The sequence below is a fragment of the Grammomys surdaster genome, unplaced genomic scaffold (genome assembly GCF_004785775.1).
Source record: "Grammomys surdaster isolate TR1022 unplaced genomic scaffold, NIH_TR_1.0 126121, whole genome shotgun sequence".
NCBI lineage: Eukaryota > Metazoa > Chordata > Mammalia > Rodentia > Muridae > Grammomys > Grammomys surdaster.
Window position 1 is genome coordinate 5,302,093 of NW_021620929.1, and position 13,065 is coordinate 5,315,157.

At 44.1% G+C, this 13,065-nt stretch overlaps 1 protein-coding gene across 1 annotated transcript in view; it reads right to left on the reverse strand.

Moving 5' to 3' along the window:
• Wwc1 (WW and C2 domain containing 1) overlaps positions 1-13,065 on the reverse strand; it is a 146,856-nt gene that overhangs the window by 56,006 nt on the left and 77,785 nt on the right. The window contains exons 4-5 of the mRNA XM_028756466.1: positions 3,440-3,516; positions 2,149-2,228 (exon numbers count right to left, since the gene is read on the reverse strand). Coding sequence (XP_028612299.1) covers positions 2,149-2,228; positions 3,440-3,516 — 157 coding nt within the window. The remainder of the gene's footprint in view (positions 1-2,148; positions 2,229-3,439; positions 3,517-13,065) is intronic.

The window sequence follows — 13,065 nt, forward strand, 5'->3', positions numbered from 1 at the left end:
TCCATCCATCCATCCATCCATCCACCTATCCATCCATCCATCCATCCACCCATCCATCCATCCATCCATCCACCCACCTATCCATCCATCCATCCATCCATCCATCCATCCATCCATCCACCCATCCATCCATCCATCCATCCATCCACCCACCCACCCACCCATCCATCCATCCACCCACCCACCCACCACCCACCCATCCATCCCCCATCCCTGGCTGTCCTCATGCTCTCTCACCATGCCTTATTCTCTGGCTCTTGCTAACTCACTATCTCAAATACTCTCACTCTCCTCCTTCTACCCTTCACAATGTCCACTCTGCTTTCCTTCCTCTCTGCTCTCAACTCTTCCAGATGCCGCTGGGTACTTTCTCTTTCTCATTTACAATACAAACCTTCCGCTAAGGATGGAGAGGTCATGTTGACAGTTCCTTTACTGTGCCCCTTTTGAGAAAGTCCCAAATGTTCTTGGGTTCTGGTCCTGATTCTGACCTTGCTGGTTGGGTGACCTTCTGCATATTGTTTATAACACTGTCAGTGCCTTCATCATCAACATGGGCACAACACAAACTATTCTCAATGAGGTTAGGGTTGTAGAGTGGCTTCCTGAGACTAAAAAACCAACTAACTAGAGAGCCTCTCTTATCCTCCTCCCTGAGCGCCTAATCTGTGCCAGGCCCCGTTACATCCTGGACAGGGGGTTTCTATCTCAGTTCTGACAACCACAGACTTTTCAGACGACGCCATCAAAACTCAGAAGGGTTAGGTTATTTTCCAAGGTCCCAGGTATCTAGGGTTTGAACCCTGGCCTGCTGCCTTGTGAAGATACATTCCTAACCCTCTCTCCCAGAGTGTTAGAGCAGATATCTTTCTCCACCCTAGACTGGAAGTCTGCTCCTTCTAATGAAGGACTGTGGGCAACCAGGCAACCAGGCTGCAAAGGAGTCTCATTTGACGGGCTATCAAACTGGGGGGAGGGGAAAGCGGAGGGGTGGGGAGGGTTGTCTTTAGGGTTCCATTATCAGCTCACCAAAGGACAAGAATTTTCAATGCTGCTATACGGTGACAATGTGGTAAAGCAGGTTTGTGGAGGGTCTGGGGATAATGGGAAGAGTCTGATGTAGAGCTCTTGATGTGGGGGAATCAACAGCCTTAAACTATGCTTCGAAGCTTCTGGAGTTACACACAGACACTGGGTTTTAAAAGGTCAAAGTTAGGAATGTCTGCGTTCACACTTTTGGCCTTGAATTGCCTCTGGTGTTCACTAAAATTTACTAAGGAACATAAAGTACCTTCATTCCTGGCTGGAATGAAGTTAGAATCTGGTTTGAAAGATATGATTGGCATATATGCACATAGAAGTTACACACATGTAAAGCATATTTTAAAAAGATATAAAAGCCGTAATTATAGGCTGATATTTACTGAGCATTTAGAATACAACTCAGTTTCTCCATTCCATTCATATAATTAAATGGGGTTATAGCTAAAAACAAAACAAAAAACTCTCCTTCGGGATTACCACAGAGATCAGATGGACATCCTCATGCAGGATCACCTGAAGGTGTTTCCTGGCACATAGCAAAGGCTTTACAACTCCTGATGGCCACAATCAACATGACAGCAGTTAATACAGTATACAGGAAATAAACAGTCACATTTCTAACTTAGCTGTAAGACCATTTCTATAAATGAAAATGACATCTGTCTATTCAGTGTGCAGTCTCTTTATGCCACCCACAGGGGACCGTGCACACAGACGGGTGCATAATTCCCTAGGAATGTTTTCATTGCTAAAAGAGACTGCTATTTCCTCAGTGGGGACTAGGTAAAGTAGCGGCTTAGTTTAGGGGCCGTGGGACTAAAGGGTTTGCTTTGTCTGTGTCTGACAGTCTAGTTGTCAATTAGCAGAGCTGAGGCAAGCACAGAAATGATTAACACTTGCTTCTAGGACTGGGGAAAGAGCTCTGTGGTGTGAAATAACTCAGTCTACCTTCACCCTGGGGTGATGGCATCTTCAGTAAATGCCAGTGGAAAAGAATTTAAATAGAATTGTGGATGATGAATCTTGAGAAGGGAGGGGCAGAGAAAGCAGGTGGGGACCGAGGGGTGACACTGCCCCATGCTCTCCACTGCAGGGCAGACTTACTTCTTCAGGGTCTGAAAGCCACGCTCCTTGAACTGTAGCTCATGCTGCAGGTGGACCATCTCTCTCTTCAGCTTGTTGACCTGGATGGCAGAGAAGACCACACAGAGGAAGGAGTCAGAGGTGGGTGGGTTTGGGGCTGTAGTCTGGGAAGGGGAACCCAGAAGGCCCTGGCTGTACTGCTGCTGCAAAAGGAGCTGCCCATATCTGTTGGACAAAGGAAGTCACAGCATCTTCCCTTCACCGACTGAGTGTCCCTGAAGGTTCTGCTAACCAGTCTCTACACCAGGGAAACAGGAAGGAACCAGCAGCTGCCTGGGATAGAGTCAGGCCTTCCCACCTCTTAGCTATGGGATCTCTTCCGTACCACTGACCCCTTTTTACCTTCTCTTGCTTGTCATGATGAGTGAGGACAACAGTAATCACTTGGGTCACACTAGCTTAAGGCTGGACGGACCCAAGAGCACTTTGCGTCTCCAGGCAATGAGAGACAATGATGTAACTTTAGAGACAAGACATGGCCGAGCGCCAATGCCCACTTGTAGTCAGTGTTTGGCCTGTGGAGTGTTGGAGAACTTTCAATGAGTGAGTGCTACTGACTGAGATCTGAGAGACTTTATATACTAAGCCTTGAGAGACAGTTCTTTCCAAAACCATCTAACATCTAGAAACATGGGGGAGCCCATGTTCCAGTATGGGTGTGGTATACTAGAGCTGAAAAATTTTAGTTTTTCAGGCAGGACGGACCAGCCTATGAGCCCCCAGTATTCCATCCTTCCTCAGGCCACTTCCCCTATTTATGTTTTTGTATGTGGAAACACACCTGAAGGAAACCAGTGTTCAAAACATCCAATCTGAATAAGCCACTTAACTGTGACACCTTAGTTTCCATCTCAATAAAGTGGGGTGATAATACATATCCCCTAATGCAATCAAGAATTAAGATGATAGACAGTGGGCAGCAAACTAGGAGAAATAAGAGGACACCAAACTAAAAATATCTGCCGAGGACTCTTGTTTTCCCGGACAAGGTTCTTGATCTCTGCTGACTCATCTTTAAAGTGCGAAAGACAACGACAATAGCTACTTCCAGAGGGTGATGCTAGGTCATGAGATGAAGTGCCCGGCACTATGCCTGGCACAAGGTGAATGCCTGTCAAGGCAACTGCTAGCTCCATCATTAAGACAACCACCACCACTATTACTGTTATCCCAGGGGCCTGGTGAGCCCTGCTGCAGCGGCCTGGAGGGTGGACTACCGAGTGCACAGTGCGGACGCTATGAAGATCCCTACCCGGGACTTTGCAGTGGCAATTTCAGCTTTCAGGATCTCAGGGTCATACTTGGAGCTGGATGAGGATCCAGAGACCACTGCAAGGAAGAAAGAAGAGAATCTCAGTTGAGGGTACACAGCAAAGCTGGTTTACCTGGCCATCTAAATAAACCCGGAAAGGACTAAAAAAATGTGAACAATTTAAATGTCCCACAAAGGGAGCTTGTTAAATAAATACAGCGCACAGATCATGAAGATGATAGTGTTAGGTCTCAAACGCCAAAGGCTAGTACACACGTGCAGAAATGATAGTCTTGGCTCGGCTCCCACTGGATGATAGGATTGCTAGTGGATACTTTTAGCATTCCCCAGAAACCTGTGAAACGGTAAGACCCACTTCCCTGCCACTAGCTGGTGAGGCAACTGACTGTCTAAAGACCTGTCTGTATCTATGGTGTGTACCAAGCTAACTAGCTTCCAGACTCTTCCATCCTTGTTATACATCTCAAAGCACATGCTAACCACCCAGCTGTTCTTATCTACCCACTATGCTAGTTCCCAGGCTGTGTCAGACTGTAGGTCCCTTCCCATTTTCTTTATGACAACAAGGTTTTCCTCTTCCTTTGCTATTCTCGGTTCTCTCACAGACAGCCCTGGGCATGTCTATGTCTAGTCTGCTGCTTTTTCTCTCAGCTATGAAATCTTATAGATGCTTCTGGATGTTCTCTCTCCCTTTCTTATCTATGACAAAAAAAAAAAAAAACAACCTTATTGCCAACTCATGGGATGGCCATCTTGTTGGTTTCTTTACCGTGCTCTCACTTACAAATGTAACTCACACAATTTAAAACCACGATGTAGAAAGCTACAGAGTGAAATGAGAAATATTTGACGCATACTAGTCCATGAAACCCAGCTGACACAGACATGTAGAGAAAAGGTAAATGATGCAAACATACACCTGATAAACTGATTCACCAACATTTCGCTAAGAAGACATGAAAAGCTACTGCCTGGCGTGCGTGAGACCCTTGGTTAGCACTGCTGTCTGGAGGGGCAAATGCTAAATGAAACTAACTTCTACCTTCGTCAATTTTTTTTGCCTTTTTCATATTTTTTAACATAAATATCTACTTATATTTATAATGAACCCATAATTATACAACCTTAGAACAATTATTTTTGTACTAAGTAATCTAATGCTTACTGACAGTTCTAGCATGTTAAAATTCTACCACCTGCCAGGCAGGAGGGGCACATGCTTTTAATCCCAGTACTTGGGAGGCAGAAACAGGCGGAAGAATCCCTAAGAGTTTGAAGCCAGCCTGTTCTATAGAGCAAGTTCCAGGATAGCCAAGGCTACAGAGGAACTCTGTCTTAAAAACATTTTTTCTCACTGCCTCTTACAAGTATTTGTGTTTTTGTGGCTTATGAAAGGGAACACAACACAGTGTGAGGTATTTCAAGGAAGGAAAGGAGACAAAGGGAAATCACCACATACCATAAGCTCCCTAACCAAACCAGAGTCACCAGAGACCTGGCAATTCGTGTCCAAGGTGTGGTAACAGGGAAACATGTCTAGATATGAGAATCATCAAATCCTAAATAAACACTCTTCTCCACTGTTGAATGGTTTTTCTCGGTAAGGAAGGTATTCCTGAAGTGTCCTGAGCCACTGGATGGGCTAGTTCACCTCCCCTCCCACTCTTGGTGGTCTGAACACTGCAGTAAGAACCCAAGCAAGCTAAGACCAGGCTTTTTTGGCTAATTTTCAGTATCTGGCAGTAACAAAGGGGAAAGCTGGTGTTAGGATTTTGCTAAAATAGTTTAGCAGGGCTTTGAATCACACACAAGGAGAGTTAAAGTTTGGGAAATGAGAAAAACTACTCTATATAACAACAGATGAGGCACCAGCAGGCAGCAAAGCACTTCAGCAAAGCTCACAGTGATGACCAGGGTGATGGGGTCTGGGCATTACCACAAGAGACAAGCAGGGCTGAGGACTTCCAGGCCTTTGGAGATGGAACAAGAACTCGGGTGCTCAGGGGGTGTCATCACCTCCTGCCTTCCAATTCTATTCTTCTGTGGGCTTGGGGAGTGGTCTCTGGGAAGGTCCTGGCTGGATACAGAGCTAGAATTTGGCTTAAGCACATTCTCCAAAGAAGTACTCCCCAGCATCTTAAAGTGGTTCACACCATCTGTTATCTGTGGCGGATGGTAAGAACAGGCTGAAGAGCCTAGAGAAGTTGTCAGTGTGGAAATAACATGGAGATGTATGCAGAAAGGTCATCAGAGGGGGCTGCCTATTCTAAGCATCACGTCTTGCCAAACCCCTACCCCGATCATGAAGCTGGGCGACTGGGAACAGCGCTACACTATGGAGAGACATTAAGGAGACAGTAACAGTCTGAAGACCTGTCAAAAGTGGCAATTCCTGACCCGGGCTGGGCGAAGGTGATTCTGGGGTAAGTCCTTGTAAAATGCATTAGCATCCCTTGGGCATGCTCAGAAATTCTGGAAGCAAAGGAAGCCAAAAAAGAACATGTTCCTACCAATGGTGCTGTCAGAGACTTGAATTCTTACTCTCTGGAGAATTCTTATGAAACGCACAATTTATACACAAAGCTGCTGAAATGGAATACAGCCTGGTGAATATTTTTTAAGTAAATCTTTTACTTAGTTTTCTTTTTCTTATTTTTCTTTTAAAGAGACCTCCATGAGTCAGGAATAGTAAAATGTATATAATCCCAGCACTCAGGAGGCTGAGGCAAGAGAGGATTGCTGAGAGTTCAGGGAAGTCCTGAGTGTATGTGTGTATACATATATAGCACAATGCAGTTTTTAAAAGCTAATAAACACACACACATACTATATGGGACATGTATATAGTTGGACAGGTTTTCACAAAGGAACACAGTCAAGTGATCAGAGTTCAGGACATGGACCGCTAGCTTCCTTATGTTCTGTGTGCACCCTTCACTGCCTTCCATGGAAAGGACTCCATATCCCAACAGGACCTTAAAAATGGTCTTGTTTGATCTTCATTATTTATTGTCATTATTATTTTAATTTAATTTATTTTAATTAATAATTCTTTTAAATAAGATTAATCATTGATCTTAATTATTTTATAAAAGGTATATATGAGAATAGTTTAAAAAAATCAGCCCAGGGTAAGGTTTATTATTAAAAGAAAAGAGAGAGAGAACATTTTATAGTTCCTATCCCTCTAACTCATACCCCCAAATGGAACAATTTTTAATGGTTCAGTGTTCTATCTTTCCATCACATTTTTGGTAAAAGCTGCTTTCAGTGTCTGCAAAAAGCTGCTTTCTTTTTATTCTGCAAATGATTCAGGGCAGAGTCAGTCAACAGATTTAATTTACTTACCCTGTTTCATCCATTTTTGCTCTGTTCTCCCTAGAGTTAATAATTACCATTTTCACATTAGCTCGGTGTCTACACACACACCACTGATTCAACCCCACATTCTGCATTATCCAAATACCCTCTCTTGGAGAACTAGCATATGCCTTCTGTCCGTAAGTGTTTAAGCTTCCACTTGACCTATGCATAGCCAGCACCCATGGGCTCCCGCTTTACGGTGCTCCAGTATTCGCTTCACCCTCCCCCTCTTTGCTGCGTTCAGATCTCTCTTTCTGTACTCCCATTATGTTGATAGAACGTCACTTCTAGTGGCTTCCTGGGAAAGGAGACAGGAAGGAAGCAAAAGTTTTGAACTCCCACATGTCTCAAAATATCCTTACTCTATACTTAACGATACTTTTGCAGTTATGGGGCTTTTAGGTCAGAATTGACTTTCCTGAAACAGGTAAAAGCATTGGCCCTGTCTAGTTCTCCAGTGTGGCTGGCGAGAAGTATGGCGTCACTCGAGTCTTGATCATTTCTGTGTGACCTGATCTCCCCTCCGGACGCCTGTAGGATGTTTCATTGCTCCCGGGTTTTCAAATTTCCAAACGGTGGATGTGTGCGTGCTGACTGTCACACACTGTGTTGGGGACTCGGTGAAGCTCTTCAGTGTGAAAACCCTCCTCTGTTTCTGGGAAATTCCGCTGAGTTATCCCATGGCGGCCTCTTCCTATGTTTCCTCAGTGCCGCAGGATACATTTTGATCTGGAATAGGCTTTCGGCACCAGCTCTCTGTTTTCCCTCCCGTTGCCAATCTCACTGTATTTTGGCTCTGCTTCCTAGATTTCCTCAGTTCTGTTTTCCAATCTTCTGATGTAGCTGTTATTTCTCATGTTTTGATTTCTAAAACACCATGTGAATCTTGGAAGTCTCCTTGATTTGAAATACAGCTCCCTAGTCTTGCCTCGTGGCTACATAGCCCCTGTGGAGATCTTATGAGTACTTCCTACTTCCCCCGGGCCTCTCCTTCATGTGTGTTCAGTCTCTATTTCTTCGGCTACAAGGACATCTGGAGTCTCAGTGGCTGCATGTGCTAAAGAGTGGGAGATAATCTACTTGTTTACGCACTGCGAGGTTCATGATTTTGTGGGCTGTCTCACTCAGGAATCCCTAATATCTGTGCCTTTTCTCTTCACATCTCTCTTCCAGCCAGGTCCCCCAGAGTCCTATCCAGCTTGGTGGGGGATAGCCTGACACCACTCTGGGCACCAAATGAAACATGAGGGTCGAGTTCTCCAAAGCCTGTGTTTTATGTTCAAATAATAATTACGTTTTAGCATGCATTCTATGTCCTAGCTTTGAACTCGCCTGGTACCCTCTAACCTTCCAGTCTGTACCTTCAGTCTTTTGCCAGGTAACCATCTGGCTGTACAAACATGGGATGTGGTCTGTCTCAGACAATCTTTCAAGACTCTCTTCTCTGCACACCTGTTTCCAGAGCTAGCTGCTGCTGAGCCGAGTTATATGAGCTACACAAGAGCAGAGCTGTCAGTTTCCCTCTTTTCTGTTCATTCTCCCTCCTCTGAGGCTGTCCAGGTAGGAGAGCCTCTGCTGTGGAGCCTTATTGTTGTGCTTACAAACAAAACAAACGAAACCTACCATGATCGAGCAACCTGGGGAGGAAAAGGTTTATTTTCTCTTACATGTTACAGCCCATTATCTGTGGACATCAGGACAGGAGCTCAAAGCAGGAACCTGGAGGCAGGAGCTGCAGCAATCCTTACACGCTTGCTTCTCAATGCAGGAGCTCAGCCTGCTTTCTGAAAGCACCAAGACCATCAGCTCAGAGGTAGCACTAATCACTAACTAAGAAAATGTCTTATAAACTTGATTACAGTCTGATCTTATAGTAATATTTTCTCAATTGGGGTTGTCTCTTCTCGGATGACTCTAGCTTGTGTCAGGTTGACAGAAAACTGGCTAGCACACTCAGACTGTCAGGCATGTCAGCAGGCACTTTTACATGCTGAGCCACCTCAGCCCTTCTGCTGGTTTTTGTTTTTTTTTTTTTTTAAACCATGGCGTCTCAGTGATTCATTTTTTCAGTTGGGAAAGCAAAGTCTGAAGAGGCGAATAAGAATAGCCAAGTCCTCAAAAAACCCAGATCTCCTGTGTCTTCCTCTGTTTCAGGCTGGGAGGGACACAGAGGGAGGCTGGGAACCTTGACATGTGACTTGTGAACTTGTCTTAAACGAAGGGAATAAAGATTTCAAGATCAGGCCTGCCTGGGTATCAAAGCACTTGCAATCCTGCAGTGGTATGACTCTTGGGGAAGGCCACTTGCCGTTCTGGGGCCTCAGTTTCCTTTCCTTGCTCATGGAATAGAAACAACACTATCTTGCAAGAGAGTATAAGTGGAGGGCCTTGCTTATTGCTCTCGAAGTATATAGTAGGTGCACACTAAATGTTCATTTCTTTCTGCTTCCCCGTGAGGCTGGAGATTACACCACCAGCAAATTGACAATAAAGTCTATCCCAGGGTATGGCCCCACCTGTGACTGGTACTCATAGCAGTCAAGGCCAAATGATGAAATCTTCACAAGCCCCAGCAGGCCATCTGAGTTAGAGGACAGGCATGTGGCCTCACCAGCCTGTTATCCAAGACTTATAAAACCCAAAAGAAGGTCAAGGTGAGGCTCTGGCCATACCTCCTTTAACTGGGATCATTGGGCTGCTGAGTAGACAATCTCTGGCTCGTCTGCATCTCAAATCCAGTTGCCTGATGTGACCCCATGGGGGTGGTCTCTGAGGCTAGCTCAGTTTTTCAGGAAGTCTGAAAGTTGGACTAATGGGCTGAAGAACTGCCTCACTTGCTTCCTGCCTGTGGCTGTGTATTTAAAGGCGAAGCATTCCTGTTTGAAATGTGTGGTGCTGGATCGGTTTCAGGTTTCAGAAGTTTTGCATTTCGAAATGCTTGCATTTACATAATGAGGTATCTCGGGGATAGGACCCAAGGCAAAAAAATTGGAAATGTATTCGTGTTTGATAAGAACTGAAAGTAACTTTATTTATTTACTTATTTTAAATCAAGGTCTCACTCTGTAACCTAGGTTGACCTGGAGCTTACTATATAGACCAGGCTGGCTTTGAACTCACAGAGATCTGCCTGCCTCTGCCTAAGTGCTGGTATTAAAGATATATGCCATCGAATCTGGCTTGAAAGTAACTTAGATTAAAACTTTAAGTACCTTTGTGAATGACACAAAGTCCACGGTATGACACCTCTCACGTGGTATTATAGTGACAAATAATGCTAGATTTTGGAACATTTTAGATTTTAGTTTTATGGATTAGGGAAGCTCAGTTTATCTTCTTTGTGTCAGAGATCTGTGAAAATGTATTCACAGTAGCAATTAATAATAATATAGCTTTATTGATGAATGAACAATTGACTAGTTAAAATCCCATAAAGTCCCCCAGAAGACACTGTTATTAGATCAGTTTTATACACACAAAAGAAGACTAAGAAGTTATAAGATTATAGAGCTGGCAGATTGCATATCATGCACTTGAAGTCAGGTAGTCTGTCTCTGGTGCTGCCCCTGAAAAAATTATATGGGATCAGGTATGGTGGCACAGGCCTCTAATCATAGCACTTGGGAAGCAGAAGCAGGTGTATCTCTTGTGAGTCAGGGGCCAGCCTGGTCTACACAGTGAGTTCAAGGCTAGGCAGAGCTACATGGTGAGAGCCCTTAAACATACATAAATTATATCTCAGCATGTATATATGATAAGCTAGGTATCCCACAAATGTCTGTAATTCTAGCTCTGAGGTATGTGAGGTATCTCCTGGCTTCTGCACACAACTAGGCATACCCTTCTCCTCGTTCACACACGTGCACACTGCACACTACACACTTTCATGCCCACATACACACAAAGGAATGAATGAATTGATTGATACAAAAAATTTAAATATCTACACAGATAAAATGGCTTGGAAGACAGACATTTGCTGTCAAGTCTGATGAGCTGTCCTTTGGGCTTCATAGGTGTACCGTGGCACGTGGGTATCTGTACACACATGCACATAAAAAAAATGTAAATCCTCTCCATCTGGCTTGAGACTTTGAAATAAGCCCCATTTTAACCATGGAGTTATGTGTTTGTGAGGATATTTACTTAATCATTAACATGTTTCTAAGAAAATTGAACTGGGTACTTTCCCTAGACCAGTGGCTTTCAAATGGAGCCAATTTTGCCTTCTATGACATCAACATGTCTGGAAATGTATTTTGTTTGTTACAACTTGCAAGGAAGGGCCCCTTCTGGTACTTAGTGAATAGAGACCAGAAGGATGCTGAACATCCTTCCACATGCAGGAAATCCTCAGTGCCTGCTCCAAAGGTCAATGGCACTATAGCTAAAAATTGTGCTGCAGACTCATCAGAAAAGGCATTATTAATATTTCCACAGTTGGACACAGGAGTCTGAGTGTGGGAGGTATGGCTTCCCATGGTCAGTGTTATGGCAATAGATGTGTGCCCCAGGCCTTCTGGGAACAGCTTTCCATGGCTCACATAACCATTTGACTCTTGATCACATCTGGCCATTAATTTTAGCAAGTTTCTATCCACAAATCTAAGAACAATGTAACAAATGTTGATACATCCTTTACCTAGATCATCCAGGGTTTTGTTTGTCTTGTATTGGGGATGGAACACAGGGCTTTACATACTCCCCTTTTAAAAATTAGTACTGAGACCCCTTCCTCCCCCCCAAAAAAAAAGAATCATATAACCCAGGCTAGCCTCCCCTTGGCTTATCCTCTATAGTAGCTTAGCATATGGGCATGCTCCACCATTCATGACCAGATCCACCAGCTTTTATCATTCCTGTGATTGTTCATTCATCCTTCTGCCTGGTTAGTAGTATACTCAGTTTACAGTTCACTCTTCAACGTGGCTAGGGATGTAGAGTGTGTCTAGGATACACATGGACCTAGGTGTGACCCCCAGAACCCATCAACTCCACACTTTTCCCAAAACAATAACAACAACAACAACAACAATCAACAAATAATGTCTAGAAACACTAGCAAAAGCTGAAAGCACACACCATATTCAAAACCATCAATATGTCATCAACAGCTACTGGCACTAACCTTGACATCATAGGTTTCTCCATGCCTTCTTGACCACCCCATGTAGATTCTTTGATCTTTTAAAATTTAGACCAATTATCTTGCACACTAGTATACATTATGGGTATATCTGGCTATGTTCATGAGGATAGAGTCAGATGAAATATTATTGTGCAGGAGCCACTATGAAATACCCATCTCAAAGGCCTTGTGATGCCCATGGACTACTTACTGGTGATGTTAGTTCTACCCTGTATATAAAGGTTGAAAACATCTCCTGAAAAGGGTCAGTGTATAGCCTAAAATAAGTAAATAATTTGTGGGCTATTATTCTGTACCATATAAGCATCACCACACACACACACACGCACAAGGTGAATTTGCCACCTTTCAAACTATGGAACTTTAGAGAAAGGAAAAAGATCAACTTCACCTGTTCAAGTAGTTTCACTAGCAACAATAGTGTCTTAGGGTTTTACTGTTGTGAACAGAGACCATGACCAAGACAACTCTTATAAGGACAACATTTAATTGGGGCTGGGTTACAGGTTCAGAGGTTCAGCCCACTATTATCAATGTGGGAGCATGGCAACATCCAGGCAGGCATGGCGGAGGAGGAGCTGAGAGTTCTACATCTTGTTCGAAAGGCAAACAGGAAAAGTCTGGCTTCCAGGCAGCTAGGATGAAAAAAAGCCCACATCCACAGTGACACACCTACTCCAACAAAGTCACACTTCCTAATAGTGCCACTCCCTAGGCCAAGCATATACAAACCATCACAAATAGTATTTCCATTTCAGGACAGTGGCAACAATATTACTGTGCACTGAGCCCCCAACTTCCTATATCAAGCCCTAACCTCTAAAATGATGGGGCAGGGAGGCAGGGTCTTTGGAAGGTACGCAGGCTTAAGAGAGGTCTTGAGGCTTGGCCTGTTGTACTGCGAAAGAAACCAGAAAGCCTGAAGTCTCTCTCTGCCATGTGGTGTGATGTCACAGGAAGAGGGCTGCCATGTGTCAACCAAGAGAACGCTCATGGGCGCTTATCAGTGCCAGCACTTCCCTCATCTCTTACGTCCAGCCTCTATAACTGTGGAGGAACACTGTGTTGGAAGCGATCTAGGCTATGGTGTGGA